This window comes from Myxocyprinus asiaticus, chromosome 44, assembly GCF_019703515.2.
Source record: "Myxocyprinus asiaticus isolate MX2 ecotype Aquarium Trade chromosome 44, UBuf_Myxa_2, whole genome shotgun sequence".
Classification (NCBI taxonomy): Eukaryota; Metazoa; Chordata; class Actinopteri; order Cypriniformes; family Catostomidae; genus Myxocyprinus; species Myxocyprinus asiaticus.
The window spans coordinates 29,143,373-29,165,365 of NC_059387.1; the positions used below are offsets into that span (position 1 = coordinate 29,143,373).

The window sequence follows — 21,993 nt, forward strand, 5'->3', positions numbered from 1 at the left end:
ACATTTAAAAAGCAAGAATCTAACCGCATGACACACAAGCAAGCAGTGACCGGCTACACATAAAATGGCAAACAATCGCACTTCCGCTAGCCAACCGGAAATTCCGCCCACCTTCCAAAATACAGTGGATTCGCTGAGAATGTTGTGGATAACTTTATACATAAAAGTTAAGTGATTTTATCACACTTAAATCATGTTTACATGCATATTGTTTGTCTTGTGGCTATACTTTTGAAAAAGTGAGTATTTTAACATTCAAAAATGGGCCCCCATTCACTTCCATTGTAAGTACCTTACTGTAACAGATTTTTGCTTTTTTTTTTTTTTTTTAAAGAAAAGGAGGGGCAAGTCAAAATACATTTTTGTGGTAATCAATAGTGTGCCTAAAATGCTGTTGTTTGAGTTTAACTTGTATTGAAACCAGAATATTACTTAACATAAAACATACTTAGGCCTATATGTTAGAATATATTTAGACTTCGATGCTTATTGCTAATGCAGGCTCTTTCAAGAATCACTTAATAGATGGCCCAAAGAAATAAATAATAAAAACTCCAGATAGAACCAAAAATGTTTTCAAAACTGATCAGAACAGCATAAAATCACTTTGGCCAGTAGGCTTTGACAAAACATCTAAAAACTCCTGTTCTATTTTATGGTAACAGGCTAAAGTTCAGCGGTCTGATCATTTTCAGTGCACAAAAGCAATTGTAATAAATTTAGAACAGAAATGCATATTGGCATAAACCCTGACAAAGACTTCACCTGAAAAGAAGCAAACACAAAGTGCCCATGGATCAAGATGAACATATTGCTTTATTGAGACAAATGACAATGTAAGTGAAAAATTAAGACACGTGAAAGAATAAATGTTAAAATAAAAACAGTACTGTCATTCCTCAGGTATATGCACTTTCCTTCAGTATTTGGGAACACAATTATTGTGGCCACCATGGTAATATATGTAAACCTTGACATGGGAAAAATTGACTGACATGAAATCGGAACATGGAACGTATCAGTAACAAAAAGCAAACAGTCATGATACTCTCTTTCTACATTCCCTATATCAAATGTTAAGTTTTGACTAAAATGTATTTGCTGTGTCCACACTTTTAAGAGATTGTTTTACATTAATATTTTAAAGGTGTAAAATCTATATCTTATATCTAGCCAGATACACCTCCTAACACTGGAAGTTAAGAAAGGATTCATTTAAAATAAACAATTCAATATTGTTTTGGCAAAAAGAAGACAAGAAAATGTGTGGCTTGGCCAAATTTATACCATTAAATCCATCTGTGCTGTTGTAATAACCTGCAAGAGAAGGTTTTGAAAGCATATGCATATTGGATGAATCATCAGCCCTTCTTTTCCTTTGCTGTATTTTACACTTTATACAACAATTAGAGCTATAATAGAAGTTTGTAGGCCCATCTGTAGTTTGCATTTTAAAATAATATAGACACCTGCTTTGTGTTGGTGTATCACTATTTAGTTTAATATTTAAGATTAAAAAACACATCTTTTAAACAGTCATTCTTACTTCCGAACTTTGGTTGTAACACTGAGAACAAAAAAAACAAAGTGGGTTTGTACATCCTTTACATGAATATACAATGAACCACGTGTTAAAATGACACTAAAACAAGTAAATAAAAGATGTTTATTAAAACACAAACAAAAGGCATTTTAAGTGATTGAATGCAAAGGCTAAATTCATAACAAGGATTCTCTCTGAATAAAGTAGATCAAAATTCATGTACTTTGTTCATTAAAAAACAAAACCTCTTTGCATCAGAATGACGCAAAGCATTCTGTCATCTCAACTGTTTCATACAGTTTAATGTTTCATTTAATAAAACATATGTGCTCATATCTGTCGCCACTGAATGCACGTGTGTTCAATTTGAATATTCTACACTAAATACACAGTGACAAAATGCATTTGTAAAAGTATTTCTGTAACGTGAATTCTCTCATATGCTGTATATCTACTCGGATACATTGACACCTTTTATATTTTTCCATTACAAAATAATAAATATGTAGTACAAACATTTCCATGCTCTCCCAGTGTAAAACTGGTTCAATAAATTATGATGCAGGAAAACTAGTTGACACCAACGCCCAAAAGTTGTCGAACATTCACGAGCTCGAGCTCTTTTTTTAATATTCCTTTTAAATCTCTTTTTACAAAACGTAACCAATAGTTTCAGTATTGATTGGATACACTGTACATAAACATAATTAAAACAATAATCGTATGTCCAATAAAATTTCCATGTACAATGCAAACATTCCAATAACAACATTGCCACATGCAGTTAACTGTACAGTGTGATCATAGTGTAAATTCTGTTTCATGGGAACAAACTGCAGTTAGAATCGAATCTGGTGTGAGTATAAACCAATTTCATTCAAAAACAAAACCAGTTCTGTACTGAATGTGACTGAAGTGAGAAGGGTTTCACATTACAGACTCATAAATCAAATCGATGGGAAAACATTTTGGCTATTTAACACACATTTGAATCTTGTGGGTGTGTAAACTTATCACTCTTAAAAACAAAACTAGTTCTGTATTAACGTGAATGCAGTGAGAATGGTTTCAGATCCGTAAGTCAGTCATTTCCTCAGGATAAAACATTCAATACATCACTAGAAGAGTGATTTTCCAAGAGATTCACAAATAAATCAAGGTCTTGAGTAGACTTGTTTGTCCGTATGGAGGGTCTTTTTCCAGCAAACTCTGTGATCTCTGATTTTTAACAGAGTGCAGTTTGGATGAATCTTCAAAGTAAACAAGAACATCAGGTGATTTGCTGACCTCTTGGCCCCTTTGCACAGTACAGTGATTCAGAGCGATTGAATGGACTTTGATGAATAAAAAACGTGGTTTACCTGCCCACAGTTTAAAATAAAATAAAAAAACAGCCACTGGGGATCAGAATACGGGCAAAAAACAAAACAAATAAAAAAACAAAAAAACATACAAGGTTAAAATACAGTTCAGGTGCTTTAGCCGGTGGTCTCGAATAGCACATTATTTGCACCTGCAATGTACAGTTTTGTGGGCGGCCAGTCAGGTTTTAGGTCTTCTCAGTTGAAAGAATTGGCCACGGACCACAAATATTGCTCTGGGGCAGTTTGCCTTCTCTGTACTGGTCACTATTAGATTGTAGTGTCCCATTTGTCCACTAACTTAGATATCTGCCCTTGAAAACCGACAACAAGACCCCAAACAGTGTCCATGTGCTCAGTCCATTTTTCCATTCTCTTGGCTCTCAAATTTGGACTTTCGGTTGGACCGCAGGACTTTATAGCAGCCGCGAGCGATCTTATGCATCCACATGATGTTCATGATGTCCAAGCAGATGCTGGAAAAGATCCAAGCGCTGCGGCCACCGAAGGAGACCTTGTAGAAGGCCTCAGTGCCATACACGGAGTACATTCGGCCGTAGTACACCGGCATGACGGCGATCCGCACCAGAAAAAACACGGCCGCCATCAGAACCCCATTAGCCATGTTGGGTTTGGAGGATTTGGGGTAACCTAATACTTCAAAGAACCAGCTGGAAAAAAGGTGAGAAAAATGACAAAGTAAACTAATCAACCTTCACATAATTCATTATAGTTTGGTCATTTTTCGTTTAAAGGAATATTCCGGGTTCAATACAAGTTCAGCTCAATCGATAGCATTGGTGGCATAGTGTTGATTACCACAAAAATGAATTTCGACTCGTCCCTCCTTTGCTATAAAAAAAGCAATAGTCTGGGTTACATTGAGGCACTTACAATGGAAGTGAATGGGACCAATACGTAAACGTTCAAATACTCACTGTATAGCCACAAGACATAAACAGTACATGTGTTAACATAATTTTAGTGTGATAAAATTGCTTACTAACCTTTTCTGTGTAAAGTTGTAAACTGGCTATAACTTCATTGCCATGACAACATTGTCAACAAACCATAAAATGACCACAAAAATGCCAATTTAAACAATTTACAGCTCAAATAATACAGAAGTTTTAACAGAAGAATTAAAGTCCTTTTATAAAATTATAAGCTTCACATTTCTGCTTTTAAACCCTCCAAAAATTAGCCACATTCACTTCCACTGAAAGTGCCTCACTGTAACCTCGACTGTTACTTTTTTTTTAAGAAAAAGAGGGACAAGTTGAAACTGTTTTTGTGATAATCATCCTTATGTCACAAATGCTGTCAATTGAGCTTAACTTGTATTGAACCCGGAATATTCCTTTAAGACAACATGACATTTGCAACCCATTTAGCATCTGTAATTCAATGTATTTCTTTGCAATAGTGTGCAGGAGCAAAACCACAAGATTCACCTATAAGATATTTCAACACAATCAGCAAAATACCTACCGCTGGTTCACACACGGCGTGGAAAACTCTGCAAGCAGACGGAAGTTAGCAAAATAAGGCAACATTCCTTGACCCTGTAACAACAAGGTGAAGAACAAACAGACAATGACACAGACAAGAGTTACAGAAAAGCACTACTTCATGAATCTGCTGTCATGAATCAACCTCATCCTAATAGTTTCAATATCTCCAGCTGTCAGGTGCCCAGAGTAATTGCTTGGGTATGAGTTATGGTACTCCACTCTGTCACATGAAAAGAACAAAACAAAAACAGCACTTATACTAAGGAATTTTGAAACTTCTGAAGTAGAGTGGTTACACATTATTGAACATTTTTATCAAAGACTTTTAATAGCGTATTTATTTTAATATCAAGTAATAAGCCTTACTATTTTGTCTCTGTTTTTAGCTTATTATATTTGGCCTTTTAAAGTGAAAATGCAGCAGTAATAAATAACACTATGTATGCAGGGACAAAAATACATGAAAATATATTTTTATATTTAAATGTTAAAATTATGTATAATATATTAATATTATGTAAACTCAATGACATTTACATGTTAGCATACATTTATTTCTTGACAAAGATGTCTATAGGTGCATCCCAAATCGCACACTTCTGCACCATCTTGCAGTGCAAGTAGTGTGTGTAATATGTTCATACTAAAATGCAACAAAAAGACGAGTACTATGAGTACCCCGATGATGTACTACGGAGAGTGGAATGTTGGAAACTTCCTGCACTCAACGGTCACGGCTTGCCTTGGCGGAAGGGGTGAGTTAACTAGCTGCAATGCTGGACTGACAAAACACTGTAATTAATTGTGAATGTGGCAACTAACGAAACTTCTATAAAGACAGTACCTTTCAAATGTGTGTTAAATCATTTACCATCACCCCACGCTGTTTGAATATGCAAATTACTTGAGATAAGAGTGTTCAACTGAGTTTGCTAACAGGCTAAAGCTAGCAGCAACACATTGCATGCGCATACAATTTTGCTTCTGTTAGCTGATAAACAGCATATGCTTTCATTTAGTAAAAAAATAATCGAAGCGTTTCATTTGGGGCAGTGCTACACTTTGAACTTCATACACTAGTAGAGTGCATAGTGTGTCATTTGGTGCAAATTTTACGTTCAATTCTGTACTTAATAAACAATTTAGTTAGCACAGTCAAACTGCTTGAAAACAAAGAGGACAAGAGAAACTTCATACTTTTGTGCAGATTACTAACCTTTGGTATTTTTTTTAAGTATCTAAAAATATAGGTAATGTGCCTAGTTAGAAGCTGCCCTGTGTAATTAACAACATTATCTGAGAGAGATTTTCTTTCATAGGTAAGCAAAATGGACATTTTAATTGAAATATGTCCATATGAATCGATATCGAATAGAAATTGAAAGCTTGTAAATCGGAATCGATTTGAATCAGGAAATCTGTATCAATACCCAGCCCTGAATATGTAGTGCAGCAATAGGTTGACCACACCTCCATTAGGTAAAATTTACACTACAGTAATCACTTTCTTAATGAGTATTTTTGTCTCGTTTCCCAGTAAAAATATCGAAACATCATTAAAACAAGATAAATTGCCTTAAGGAGCAAAATTGTAGAATATAAATCTTGAATTAATTTCATTTCTTCTTATCCCATTGGCAAATACTTTTTTCTTATTTTAAGCATAAATAAAAAAAATAAAAAAATTGTGAGGTTTGTGTGGGGTAAGGAAATAAACTTAATACAAGATAAATTCTCTCAAAACAAGTCTCATTATCATACACAATTTTGCTTTAAGTAAATGTATCTTCTTTTAAGGATGTTTCAATATTTTGATGGGAAAACAAGACAAAAATACAGTTCAAAAATGACTTTTTGCAGTGTGTACTTTAATTCCTCATCAAATATTTGCATTTCAATGACACACTTACCTTTAGGGGCTGCAATAAAAACACATATTAGCATACTTACGCCATTTGATACCATAAAAGAAAAAGGAACAATCAGGTTGGCTAGCAGATGCATGCTGGTACCCCTAGGTACTGGTAAGTCCATACTGTAACTGGGCTTCAGTAACTGCTCAGAGTTCCATAACAGCAGGACAGCAGACAAGACAGGAGAGAGTCCATCTAGATCAGCCAAGTCTGGCCCATATCTCTAAACCCGACTAGCCTAACATTTACACTGGTAGTTTTTGCATGAAGAGTTTTGCTAGTCAAAGGAAGTGAGACTGTGTTATTCAAGAAGTCATGTTAGGTGGGGACAGAGACAGACTGACACACAGATTCTTGGAAAAAAGGTGCAGATAAAATGCAAAAGGAACGAATGACACAAAAGCAGCAACACCAACATTTAAGACTCGTTTGACATGCACTATGAGGAACAAATCGCACGACACTGACAAATTAATTCGTTTTTTATCAATTAAAAAGAATAAAAAAAGTTTTTGTTCTAAAAATTAAGCACAATTAAAAAAAAAAAAAAATACAATAAAAAATAATTGGTGGGGGTTTATTGCACTTCTAAAATTTTACAAATGACAAGTCTTATTTAGTCTTGGAAGTACCCAATAATAATAATAAAGAAAAAAAAATGTTTTATAAAAAAGAAAATATTTATAATAAATTATCTGCGTACTAATTTGTTTAATCTAGGGCTGTCAATTTTACAAGTTAAATTTGTGCAAGTAGTAGTGTAGAAAAAACTAATGTCCATAAAACATAAAGCCTATAAAAAAAAAACATCAGGATGAAACAGCACGCGACAGTTTCATGACACATTTTTCAAGATTCTAACGACACAGCATCTAAAAAAAAACAGCACAGCGCAATGCAACATACACATCTGCATTTTTGTTGTATATTAAATTGATTGCCAGCTCTAGTTTTGACACTAACATCATTTCAAAAATAACACAGGAAACAATAACAACGAATGACACTTGTGACTCTTCAAAATCGACAGACTTAAGTATTTAGTGGACCCAACAGAGACTTCCAGATCGATGTTAAATTAAATCTAATCTTGTTGTAATAAGGATCATTTGGAGCATTTCCATGTATACCTAGGCAGTCATTAAAGTGACCAGTGACAGTATGGTCTACATCCTGACAACAATATGCACGTTCAGTTTCCAAGCGATTCTCAAGTTGCATTCATTCAGTCCAAGTTATCTGAAGGGAAAGCAACAACACAGCCACTAACATCATCAGACGCTGCCCCAAATGCACTTGTAGGTAACAGCCGGTTTTCTGTGCTGCTGACTTGTAGCAAAAGGATTTCTTTAATTTTCTAAGAAAAACTACTCCATCAAAAATCATTATATGGGTCATTCTGCACAACGGTTGCCTTCAATTACCAATTAATAGAGTTTCTTTATCAAAGAGGTTGAGTTGTTGTGGGACTCCCAAATGAAAGTGTTTAAACAAACAAAGTGTATGAATATTGCATTTGACTACGAATCTTTGCAGAACAAGGGTTACCGTCTAGATACGACCTAACTAAATCACTGTTGATGCCATGATTATATGCAGTGGACAACTGATTCTTGAAAATTGGATATTTGTAGAACAAGATTAAATTATCTTTCTGATGTGCACTTTGTAGTGCCCTGACCTTGATTACAAGGCTAGTAATATCTAACTGTATAACTGTCAGCCATGTTACTGTCCATCCTGTTACATTTTCGAAGTCATAGTCACATCCCATCTTACATTAATATATATTCATTTAACTTAGCAATTTACAATTTACAACACAATGCAATTTATTAACATTAAGCCATTCTTTATCTGATAGAATGTTTAAAATCTTACAGAAATTTACTATACAAATCACCTTTGTAAATTGAAAATTGAAAAGGCAACCGTTCATAGAATTACCCATGTCTAAGAAGTTATTTCTCCATAACTAAGATTTCTCTGCTATTATTTTAGTAAAAGGATAGCATAAGGCCTATGAGTAGTTGTTTATCATTTAGTTGAGGAACAGAGCAACCTGTTCCGCATACCAGATCAATGCTGAGTCAGCTGTAATTTAGATTTATGTAGTCCTCTGAGCTAACTGTAAAATGCATATTCTGTGCCAATCGGAATGGTGAGTAATCAGAAAAACCTTCCCATGACGTGAGTGTGAATCAAGGACTCACTGGAACCCTCAACAGATCTCGAAACAGCTCAACAAACATGCGGTTTCTCGCTGTTGCTCATCCTGCAGTTGAGATGTGGATGTTAGGTTTAATAAGAGAGATGAAGGAGAGAGAGTGAGAGTTTAAAGGGATGGTTCACACAAAAATGGAAACTCTGTCATCATTTACTCACCCTCGTGTCATTCAAAACCCATATGACTTTCTTCTGTGGAACACAAAAGTACTGGTTGATTTTTTCCATGCACTGAATGGGAACTGAAGCTTTCAAGCTTCAAAAATGCTGCAAAAATACCATAAAAGTATAATAAACTATCGCAAAAACTGTTATACAACTTATATGCAATATTTCAAGTCTTCTGAAGCCATATGATAGCTTTGTGTGACAAACAGACTGAAATTTGTCGTTATTCACTAATTATCTTCAACTTTAATGAGCTGTTAAAGGAATAGTTCACCAAGAAAATTTAAATTCTCTCATCATTTACTCTCTCCCATGCCATACCAAATGTGTATGTCTTTCCTCTGCAGAACACAAACAAAGATTTTAAGAAGAATATCTCAGCTCTGTAGGTCCGTACAATGCAAGAGAATGGTTACCAAAACTTTAGATGTTTAGTGAAAAAGAGTTATATTTTGGTCTGTTCTCATCCAAAATAGATTAGATCATTTCAGAAGACATTAATTAAACCACTGGAGTTGTATGGATTACTTTTATGCTGCCTTTATGTGCTTTTTGAAGCTTCAAAGTTTTGGTCACCATTCACTTGTATTGTAAAGACCTACAGAGTTGAGATATTCTTCTAGAAATCTTCATTTGTGTTCTGCAGAGGAAAGAAAGTCATACACATCTGGGATGACATGAGGGTGAGAAAATGATGAGAATTTTAATTTTGGGTGAACTATTCCTTTATCCCTGTAACCAAATCATTGAGCCAGTGAGTTCAACTCTGGAAATGGATCAGTTAAATTTGTGAATGAATCATTAGACCAGTTTTGCAAACAGGATTGACTGACTCATTGGAAAAAAAAAATAAAAAAAATCTGACTCAAAAGGTGATTCAGTCACAAATCAAGCATCACTACTTCTGCTTATGAATGCACTAATGAGAGCAAGAACATTTTCAGTGAATAACAACTTACATTTCGGTCTGCTACTTGGAATCTAGTGCACGCACTGTCATTTACTGGAAATCATCACATTCTTCCTTGCTCTCCTTGGTGCTTTTGAGTGTAAAGATTTGTAAATTAACCATTGTTTTAAGTCAGATCTTTGACTCACTGATCTGATTTCTCAAACATAGCTATCATATGGCTTCAGAAGACTTGGAATAAAGTGCACAAGTTGTATGGACTACTTTATGGTTCTTTTGCATCCTTTTTTTGTTGCAGGAAACCTTAGTCCCCATTCACTGTAATTGCACAGAAAAGAGCGACCAGTACATTTTTCCAAAGTTTCACTTTTATGTTCCATGGAATAAAGAAAGATATAGAGGTTTAGAATGAAGTGAGGCTGAGATAATGATGAAAGAATTTTCATTTTTGCTTGAACTATCCCTTTAAGACAAAGGTTCAGCTCAAAGCAGGGGAAGGTATCAGAGCATGCACAGAGGAAATCCTCCACTAGCGCCATAGGAACAGCGAGCATCAACACATGCACACATTCTGGTTCAGTTGGGCCAAAAGCAGCCAGAACTGACCATACAGTCACTGAAGGGGTCAGTGGGTCAGAGGGTGAGTAGAGAGGAGAGAATGGACTTCTGCATAACCATCAATGAGCATTCCATGCAAAAAATACCATCATCATCATCATCATCATCATCAAAGCCATAGTCAGCTAAAGAACCTGGTGACCTAGAAGGTAACGGTTCAACTGAACCAAGAGTGAACAGCAGTGGCCTGATATTGGTGTAGCCTAGTGGTTAATTATGCTTGTTAAGTTTTCTTTTACAAAAAAATAAAAAATAAAAATAGCTTTGCTGGAAAATTAACAGCATACAATGCAAAACAATTACTAATTTTCAACCCATTCTTCCTGATGCCATTCTCACAATTTTGGCAAAACCTTATCTATGTTAGCCAGCTAGATAGTGTTTCTTTGGTGAAAAGTTTAAATCAGCAGAATTCCCAACAATGATGTTTAATACATCATAGAAATCCAAATATTTGAATGGCATAAAAACGTTACAATATCAACAAATATTGTTCCATCAACTGGCCCTAAACTCTCTCACAATGACCCCACGCCATCATTATTGTTTAGCCCTGATGACTACAAGAAAAAAAGACCACTCATGCAAACATTCATGTAAACTGGCCTGCAACTGTGCCAACTTGGACATATGGGACAACTAACTGAATTCTGTTCATCCTACTCCATAGTTTGTGGTTTGGAATTATGTTAGATCTCACAGGGTGTTAGTGAGGGGAACAGAGCTGTCAGCACCAATTGCACACCTGAGCACCACCACTGTTTACTCTTGGTTGTCTCTTTCCCATCTTGCCTGCATGTTCTGTTATGGGACAACAGGGAACTCACCAGTACATAGTAGTAAGCATACAATGCTGCCAGGTGGTGGACTACAAAAAACTTGTCTCCTATTGCTCTCCAATAGTAAAATATAAGCAGCAGATCTGAAAAACAGACAGAAAAAAAGGGAAAAAAAGTTAACAATTTGCGACAAGAAATCCGATTCAATCAATGGACCCTTTTTTACAGAATGTGATCATGCATTTCCACCTTATTTAGCAACATAAATGTAGCTACATTTTTATATTTAATTTAAAACACTATTCTTTGTTTTAAATTGCCCTGGCATTTAAAAAAAAAAAACACTAGTCTCCACCAGGGACTAAAAACGGTTCAAGGAACGAAAACCGTAAATGAACAGAAGTTTTTAAAGAACATAACCGAAAACGGAAATAAAGTCATTTTCTATTGTTCTGGAGTGAAAATGTTATTTTTAAATGCTATTAACCGGTTATAACTGTTTAATTCCATTCTGATCCTTTTTTCATGAAACCAAAGACCAAATGGTTTGTCATAGTAAATTACACCACTAAAAAATTAAATGTGCTTTGATCCTGAAGGAAACTGCTGCATCACACATTTCTTTGCCTAATTGCTCATTTTGGATGTTGCATTCTGTGAATGAAGACCTTTTTAACAACTATGTTTAATTACTACATATACTGTACATGCACGGCTAATCCAGATACAAGGAAAACATTATTAGAGATAAAAAGTACATTTCTCAGTTGTTTCCAAGTCTTCACTCAATTATTGTTAGATATGCAATAATGCAATAATACAGATTTGATGCTGCTGGGTTCTGATCAAGAAGTAGATCTGTAATTACAATTCTACATGAATTAACTGTATGCTTGTTGAGATTTCTATGCTGATAAATCCACCACACAGGAAGAAATGTAATTGCTTATTTTTGCTTATTTTGGTGAGGCAAGTGGCTTATTTTGGGCTTGTTTTCCAGACCAGGTCCCTTGTTTCTCTTGCGAGATCTGGCAACACTGCAACTGTTATTACACCCACTTTAAAGAACGTTATTAACCGTTCTTTTATTTCATTCTAACCGGTTACTATTTGGAAAGGAGGCTGCGAAACGCCTGAAACGGAACGAAAAAAAAAAACACAGTTTCTGCTCAGAGCGAACCGAAATGACAAACATTTAATTTTAGGTCCCTGGTCACCACTGTTGTTATGGGGTTTCTAATACAGCTGCAGAGGGAGTGATGGTAAATTTGACATCTTTCTCTTCTGACTGTTGTAATACATATCTGTTTTTCCTCTTTTGGAAAGTCATGGTAATGTAATAGTTCATTTTGTTCTTTTGCTGTTGGAGCAAACTGGAATGCAAAAATAATATTTTCTGTGGTCTCCCATTTACCGTTATAGAAGTTTACCCCGCTATAGTTTACTTCCGTGTTCCAAACCCAAATATGTGAAAAGGTTCCATTTAAAATGTCTACTAACAATCAAATGATCATCCAAACATTTGTTCAATATGCCCAACCTATGCAATCTCACAAGTAAATGTAGCTCCAGTGGCGTTTATCCAGTCACTACCAAAACTGGCTGTTTTAACCTTGTTTTATCCTAAGACGTCATTTTAGGATTATTCTGTAAAGGTTCTCAAATGTTATTCCACGTTCCGTTTAATTCTAAACATTCAAATGTGTTGCATTGTGATCTTTTTACGAATATGTGGCAGTAGGGGGCAGTCAGCAATTCGGCTGTACACGCAACACGTCTCGTCAAACCAGCGAGAGCAACAGGCATCACAGCATTCCAGAGATGATGCATTCTTGCATTCAAAGACAGCTGAACGGAGCACAACAGAATTCATGGATCTCGAGAGGCGTTTTTCAAAGTTTCAAACTACATTTTACTTGACACAGTGTCCTAAAAACACAGCGCTTATGACCAGAGACGTTGAAAACCACTGAGATGCGACGCAACCAAAGTGAGACACCCCAAAAGCGCACACAGACCAACATTAAAAATAACGCAGATGGAATTAGGCCAATTATAGACCAATTCTATAATTATTATTATGTTTAAATAATGATGTTCAAGTGAACCAAAACAAACTATTTTTACTTTTTGTATTCTCTAAATGCTTTACTTATCTGCTGCCACAATACATTTATTTGACATAATTAAAATTATTTGCATTATAGCATTTATTATATGTATAATTAGTTAAATAGTTATACTAAATTATCTATATTTGGGGGCCTTTCTCATTACATATTGATATGTGGTTAATTGCAAATAATTCGATTAATTAATAGGCACATTATGTAATTAAATAAAAACACTAGATAATTCCTTTTGTGTTCCACAGATGAAGTATAGTCATCCGGGTTTGGAAAAACATTACGATTTTTGGGTGAAATGTTAACTACTTGCTTTAATATCTCTCACCATATCGTTGTTCTAGAACACATGATAGCATCCAAATTTACCCAAAGCTTTACACTGTCCTAAGAAACAAAGTTAAAACAGCCACAGAGAGACGATTTGGTGGTGCACAAATGAATGTTGCTTGACACAACCAATTAAAAATGTTGCATCTATCAGAAGACCCTCAGGAGTGAAATCAGGGGAACCAAACAGCTGCTGGAAGCGCTCACCGGATATGAGGTAGCCTGTCGTAATGCTCACGTTTATCTTCACCAGAGTAGGATCTCCCCTGTTGGGGTAAAGATGGGGAGAAGGCACTGAGTTCATGATCATGTTTGAAGCAGAGTTCTATTTGACCAACTCACATCCATGAATTTTCCCAAACATTTTCAGACACTTGTAATTACTGGATAAGGATTTTTTTATTCAGACCGGATCACTAATGAATCATTCAGACTGATCAATAAAATCACAAAGAATAAATTGCTCACAAGCCGGACATCATTGTGGCTTGCAAGCAAGTTTTAATGTTCACAAGAGCAATATCTAGCATATAACATATTTTGGAGCAGAAAATCCATATTTAATATAGACATTAACTTAACTTTTAACTTCTAAGATATTAAAGGGATAGTTCACCCATAAATGTAAATTTTCTGACATTATTTACTCACGCTCCAAATCTTGTTCCAACTCCGTATGACACAAAATTAGATATTAATAGGCAGAATGTCAGTCACCATTCACTTTCATTAAATGGAAAAAAAAAAGTGGATGAAAGTGAATCGTGACTGAGGCTAACATTAAGCCTAACATCTCCATTTGACATGAAAGTAAGTCATGCAAATATGGAACAACATGAGGTTGAATGAATGATGACAGAATGTTCGTTTTCGTCTAAACTACTGCTTTAATTTCCATGACTTTTTCCAAAATTCTGGATATTTGTGTTCCTTGCCACAGTCGCCTTCAGCTTGCTCACAGGGGTTCTAAATACAATTATTATTAAATTATTTAATTTTTATACACAATTTACAATCATATTTAATCAAACAACACAATAATCACTAAGACTTTATAGATATTACAGTTTCTTTCTTTTTTTTTTAAAATGCATGATTTCCTGTAAAAATGACGACTTGACTTGACGGGGCAGTTTTGACGGCCGAGCGCTCACCATACAGGGTCTTGATTGACGGCCTCATCGAAGAACAGGATGTAGAGGCAGAAAAGGCCGACCAGCAGGGCGTGGAGGGTGGACACGGTCCTGCAGAGACACGCAAACAAAAGATTCCCTCCATTACACATGGCGATACGTTTCCACTTTGTTTCAACCACAGAATAATGTCAAGTTGAAACAATCGAAACAGAGCAATTGACTGCTGTCAATCAACCTAGCTCTGTGGGCGCCACATCTAAAGATCTTCAGCTGCCTGTTCTCTTGGCAGCCCCCTAAAAATGAGTGTACTATCCCAGCCAGCTTTTCCTCTTACACTCTCTCACTTTCTTTCTGAGGTATGAACTTACTAAACAGTTGCAGTATTGGGAATTACTCTGTACAAATTGAGTCAGCACTATTATTTTGGGCGCGTTGTGCTATTACCTGATTTGCATCATTCATTTAGTGAACTGGAATTGGCACATGCAAATAAAACCACACTAGTATAAACGGGTGCAATTCATTCTGAATGAATTCCCGAAGTTTCTTCCTGCATATACAGATGTGTGATTTTGATTGACAGCCTGCTCTCCACAGTGTAATCTGGGTATTTTGCGATACACTGCCTACTCACCCCTGATAAGAAATTTAAAGGAATAGTTCACCCAAAAATGAAAATTCGCCCTCATGCCATCCCAGATGTGTATGACTTTCTTTCTTCTGCAGAACACAAACAAAGATTTTTATAAACAAGCACATAGAGGGCAGCATAAAGGTAATCCATACAACTCCGGTGGTTTAATCCATGTCTTCAGAAGCGATATGATAGGTGTGGGTGAGAAACAAATCAATATTTAAGTCCTTTTTTTTTTTTTTACTATAAATCTCCACAGCCCTCCTAAGCGCTTTTCTCTAGAAGAATTCTTCTTTTGTGTTTGGTGATTCGCGTTCTTCATACATAACGCTAGCCACCTACTGGGCAGGGAGAATAATTTATAGTAAAAAAGGACTTAGATATTGATCTTTTTCTCACCCACACCCATCATATCGCTTCTGAACACATGGATTCAACCACTGGAAGCCTATGGATTACTTATATGATGTCTTTATGTGCTTTTTTAGATTCACAGTTTTGGCCAACATTCACTTGCATTGTATGGACCTACAGAGCTGAGATATTCTTCTAAAAATCTTTGTGTTCAGCAGAAGAAAGAAAGTCATACACATCTGGGATAGCATGAGCACAAGAGAATTTTCATTTTTGGGTGAACTATTCCTTTAACAAGCAGCGCCACTGCGAGACCACAGACTGCATTCAACATTATGACTGTTTAAAATGGTTATTACAGTTTGACATGATTTATAATTGTAATTGCACAGAGCACTGTGTGAAAGATAAGACCATGTTTCAACAGCATTTTTCTTCTTGTAGAACAAAAACACATAAGACATGAAGGCTATAAAACTGAACAGCTATTGCTTATGACACAACCATTGTTACTACAGGTTTTTCCTGGTTAAGATCACTTTTATGAAAAGCTTTAGACCTCAATTAGGCCTCTTAGTTCATCCAAAAATGAAAATTCTGTCATTATTTAGTCACTCTCATGTTATTCCAAACCCCTATTACTTTTTTCTCCTGTGGAACCACAAATGACAATCTCCACATCTCCTTTTGTGTTACATAGAAGAAAGACAGTCATACGGGTTAAGAATAAGATGAGGGTGAGTAAATGATGACAGAATTCTTGTTTTTGGTTGAACTAACAGTGTCAGAGATAGACCATGCATTTGTGTACCTTGAGTTCCACTCGATCTTCTGTTTGTGGGTGAGTTTGAGGAAGCCAGGGCTGATTCTGGATGACGCCCAGGGGCTGACGCTGTGAAAGAGCCACTGGAAAGTACAGAAACTCACCACAGAGATGAGCAGGATCAGCTGGCTGAAGGGGTCCATGGCCACCTGACCCCACTGCAAGAGAAACACCACAACAGATGGGTGAGGACGCTTCAAATGAGGCCATGAACATCAATGTGCCATTGAGATCAAACAGTGAACATTACCCATTGGAAACTGACTACTTACAGTTGAAAAGCAAAGTAAATGTTTAACAGACCAGCCCTGTAGTATTACTCAATGTTAGCAGGTAAAAACAAATGTGGTGTTGTAAAACCCACCTACTATATCTATCTCGGACTCATAAAATAGAATTTTGACTGTGGGAACAGAAATACACTGGGATTCATTCTCTTATTGCATATAAGTCTTCATACTTACGCGCGTGGAAAAGGTTCTTGTGCAAAATTTCGTTTGTGTACTTTAGTGTTAATCTCGTCAATGATATTACTAATGAAAATGTTTAACAATATTTATATTGTTAAAAAATATATTTTTCCATCTCATCTTCGTTAGCTAATAAAGACGACACAAAAAGACGATAATTACATGTTGTGTTTTGTTTATCTTTTAGATATTTGATACTTGATTGAATTAATAAAGGTTTATAATGTTTTCAAAATATCTGAACATTTTTAAAGTTTGGTCTGTTAGAGTTTGACAATTTTTTTTATTTTATTTTTTTTTTTCATTTTGCACATTATCATCATCAACCATATTGTTGTTTTTTTTTCACTAATACATGCCAATTGAATGGGAATAAAATGGACTAAAATGAATAAAAATGTCACAATGAAATATTGACCAACTTTATAAGGATTTTTTTCTTAAGACTACAATTTAAAAACAGATTTAAAAAAAAAAATGTAACACTGGTGTAGTGTACGCACACAAATTTGTTACTCTTGTTCAAATGTTGATTAAATGTTGATCGGGTTATTCTTAATGAGGGGGTGTGTGCCCTCAGTTAGTAATTAGCATAACTCACACCCAAAACCTCTCCATATAAGGGCTTTCCGCACAACCTCACTTTTTTACAGTTGTAAACGTACTTTTATTCCTTACATGTGATTTGAGTTGGTTCTAAACTTTACCGTAAATGTGAAAAAAAAAGAAAAAAAAAAGAGAAATAAGCAAACTTACTGATGAATCACTATTAATGCATGAAAACATTTGTGCGCAGAAATACATGACACAACATATGACCCCGACATCATTCAAATGCCTAACTGACATTAGCGCTGGGAGGCATGATGCAAGAGCTTGTTTACCACTCGAGACTATCTAAAATCCGAGACATGTTACATAGTCCTGTTACAAAACATGTTGCTTATTATAACATCATTTGCCATTCACTGGAAGTCAACGGTGGGCTTTTGTTTTCATAAATCATAAAATATATAATCCTTTATGGTGGTTCTCTATGTCCACATAAGATTGATCTTGAATCTAAAGTGAAAACTCAAATCAGAAACTGAAAGGGCAACAGTTTAAACAGTTCTTCTTGATGTCTGCCTCATTCCGTACCAGATAATGAAATCTGTCCCTTTTAGACCACATAGTTAGGAAGCAATGATCCATAAAGATAAAACTTTGGCCAAAATATAGGCATATTCCCACTTCCCACTAAGACAAATCGGGAGAGGAGTAGCCATGCCTTTAAGACTTAATTAAGAATTAAATGTAAATCTCGTTCCTGCTATTCTGAATCCAGCATTTAAGCACACCTCAACTTTTCTAACTTCCTGTTAGTTGTTCTTACTTCAAGCTCTATAGTTGTCCATTAGAGAACATGCCATTAGGGTAATGTTCTTATGCTCAACTGGGCTAAATCTGAGGCTAGGCCATATCTGCACTTAAAGACCCCATGAAACACCTTAACAAGCGCAGTTAGGACATGACAAATCAATCGTTGTTCTCATGTGGGAAACTCTAGTTTGAGTCCGGCCGTGTTATGTTACAAGCCGTCTTTGATTTCCCATAATTTCCTGTCCACTTCAAAATACATCTGAGAATAAAAATTCACCCACCCCCATGTTCCATGGGGCATCTGCATGCTCTCTACTGATAACATTACCCACTGATCTACTTTTTTGTGACCTTTGGCCCATAAAAGCTAATGGAAAATGCGAGTTTTCTTTTTACCTGAGGCTATCAGTTTACAAAAGACTAGATAAAAACCACAGACCACATGCCCCTTTGCACCGATAATATAGAAAACACAAAAGGACACATATTCGACCAGTATTTAAAGACCCCATGAAATCAAAATTGGAGTTTTGTGGCTATTAGTGCATGTCTGTTAGCTATGAGGTCATCTATATGCTACCGTGTCTCCAAAAGTTGACTAAATAAACTTTTAGTACAAGTCTAGTTTAATTTACAGTCTTTGGGCTGCACATTTAATCTAATAACTAATCAAGATTATGATTATGGCTGCTGCTATTAAATAATCATAAAAGGTGTTGATAGAAACATAAAATTTTGATGGTTTTGCTTTGGTTTTTGTGCAGAGGTTGAGCATTGTAACTAAATCACATAAATGCAGTGGCCAATAAGAGGCATTTAAAGGAATATTCCGAGTTAAGCTGAATCGGCAGCATTTGTGGCATAATGCTGATTACCACAACAACAAAAAATGATTTACTCTGCCCTTCTTTTCTTAAAAAAATAAAAAAGCAAACATCTGGGTTGCAGTGAGGCACTTGCAATGGAATTGAATGGGGCCAATTCGAAAACTTTAAAATACTCACCATTTCAAAAGACATAAACAGTACGCATGTTAACGTGATTTTATAGTGATAAAATGGCTTACTAACCTTTACTGTGTAAAGTTATTACACAGAGTTTACAACATAGTTGCCATGATGACGTACCACAGTAAACCCTACAACGACAATTAAAACAATACTTTAAACAACTTTACAGCTCAAATAATACACAAGTTTAACAGAAGAATGAATGTAAGTGCTTTTATTTAATTATAAGCTTTACATTTCTGACTTTTAAAATGGGCCCCATTCACTTCCAATGCAAGTGTCTCACTGTAACCTCGATTTTTGCTTCTTTTTTTTTTAAAGAAAAGGAGGTCAAGTCAATTATTTTTTGTGGTAATCAACATTATGCCACAGATGCTGTCGATTGGACTAAACTTGTATTGAACCCGGAATATAACTTTAAATTACAGTCTATAATAGTGCTGCACGATATATCAAATTTATCTAAATATTGCAAATGTACATATCGTGATATTCATATCGCAACGGCTTGCGATAACGGCATAATTTTTGTAATATGTTGAAAAGTAATGTTTAAGGTGACGCAGACAGCAGAGAACAGACCGGGCGCACGATTGTCAATTGGTGTGTGCATACAGTGTACATACGAGCAGAAAAAAAGACACATTTGATTTCAGTAAGTCATACTGTCTCTTTCAAAATACCCTCTGACATTAATTCATGTTTCTTTTTTGTGCCTTAAGAGAGAGAGCGTGCACTATGCCCCGCTCAATTTGAATCTCAATCTATTACAAACAGCATTAAAGAGTATCAAATCAACATCTGTGCAGATAATAATGAGACCAAACGCCGGCTTGCAACTCAAACTTGGCTTGTTTAATTGCCGCTTTCGATGGGTTTTAATGAATGGATTGTCCCGTGAAATCATTCCTCTCAGTGCAGCCGCAGCGTCGACTGAGAACAGGAACGTTAAACCAACGCGAATGATAATTTTCAAAATAAAAGTCCCACGTTGACTGAACTAATTATGAAATAAATACACACATGAATTACAGTGTAAACATTAAATATTTCACAACACAGACTATTTTAGGATATCCCATAATATGGTGAAATTAACTTTATATTCATATGCTTTTTAAAAATAAAATACAAATATTTAAATATGAATTTTAATATCTGCTACATCACTAATTGTAAAACTGTATATATTATACACAGTCTAAATACAATTTGGAACAAAAGACAAGTATTTTTGTGATCACTGGGAAAGATGGTAATTTTTTTTATTTGGGTGGTAGGGGTTATGATGTTCCGTGCATTCTGATGACATCATCATAGGAATATATTACTGTATATCGAATATCGCATTATCCAACAACTTATTGCATTTTTCCTCTATATCGTGCAGCTCTAGTCTACAAGCCTATGAGCAATGACAACCTGTCCTAATGAGCGAGTTTTAAGTAGTAAAAAGATCACAATGAAAGATTATGCTGTTTAAACTAACATCTGCAGCGTTCAGGCTCATAGGTACTTTATGCAAAATCTCTACTGCAACAACGCTCAGCCCTCCAACGACAAGCAATCTGCCACACTAGTAGATCTCCATACCCTCTGAACTCACTGCACTGGCCTTGATCTGCCTTACAGGAGGTATACATTAACAGACAGTGAGTTAAACATGTCCATATACAGCTAGCACGTGTGTCTTTCCACACTGGAAGTAAGTCACTCATGTTTGGCCCCTGCCTTGACATTCTGTTTATTGCCACAACAACAAATGGTCTCCAATCCCACCTCCCTAAATAAGGATATTCCAATAACCTTAAAGGTCTTTCTGTGTTTACACAGTTCTTATTGAAGCAGAAAGTTGGAGCGAGACATACCAAAGGTCTAATTTTTAATAGCCAATAATCCAGGCCTGGTTCTACTGGGGTGCTTGAGGGTGCTTGGACATTACAGCACCCTCAATTAATATTTTAGTGCATTATTGTGTCTTCAGTTTAACTAGAGCACCCCTACTTAATTCAGAAACACCCGATTTTGGTCTGGATATGGGCCTGCAATAATCTTTACTTTATAGCAAAGCCATAATTAAAAGCCATGGTATTGGGACGAGAAGAGCATTTGATTGGACAAAAATTTGGATACGCCCATGAGTGCAAGATGAGACATCATTAGTTTGCCTTGTTTTCCTAGAAGAGGAAGACTGTAAGTTTGAAATGTGTATATCTGCTCAAATTTAATTTGTATTTATTTATTTATTTATTTTTGCACCTTTTAGGAGTACACTAGAATAGGCGGCATCAAAGCTCATAGACTAGGACTAAAAGTAACAAAATTCAGGTTTTGATTTCATGGGGTCTTTAGGGACGCCACATAACACGTTATGAACAATTGAAGCAACCAATTTTGACTTTCTACAGAGCTGGCTACATTTCAGAACATAGTCAAACATTGTTAGCTAACCTAACAGACCGTGACATCAGTACATCTCCTCATGGGGTGGTAGTAAAAAAAAAAAACATGGCATCACTAAATATAGATGTTCTTTATGTAGCAATAGGCAGCATACATACATACCACACCCACTCAGAGCATGGGGGGTTCTCATGCTGGTTAAGAAAGGCAGACCTCCAATGAGATCACGTAGCAACATATGGCCACAGCTGTGACATATAACAAACAGGAACATAAGTTCTTCTTACAGACCAAACACATGCTGTGTGTGCAT

At 35.7% G+C, this 21,993-nt stretch overlaps 1 protein-coding gene across 2 annotated transcripts in view; it reads right to left on the minus strand.

The window, feature by feature from the left end:
- Window positions 1-797: 797 nt before the first annotated feature.
- The window catches only part of LOC127434477 (TLC domain-containing protein 4-B-like), a 23,857-nt gene continuing 2,661 nt past the window's right edge, over window positions 798-21,993 (minus strand). The window contains exons 2-7 of one of the 2 annotated variants that reach the window (XM_051687286.1): window positions 16,424-16,593; window positions 14,643-14,732; window positions 13,696-13,754; window positions 11,081-11,175; window positions 4,396-4,469; window positions 798-3,575 (exon numbers count right to left, since the gene is read on the minus strand). In XM_051687286.1, the coding sequence (XP_051543246.1) occupies window positions 3,260-3,575; window positions 4,396-4,469; window positions 11,081-11,175; window positions 13,696-13,754; window positions 14,643-14,732; window positions 16,424-16,578 (789 nt within the window). In that variant the 5' untranslated portion in view covers window positions 16,579-16,593 and the 3' untranslated portion in view covers window positions 798-3,259. The remainder of the gene's footprint in view (window positions 3,576-4,395; window positions 4,470-11,080; window positions 11,176-13,695; window positions 13,755-14,642; window positions 14,733-16,423; window positions 16,594-21,993) is intronic. The other variant, XM_051687287.1, reaches the window with a different exon arrangement.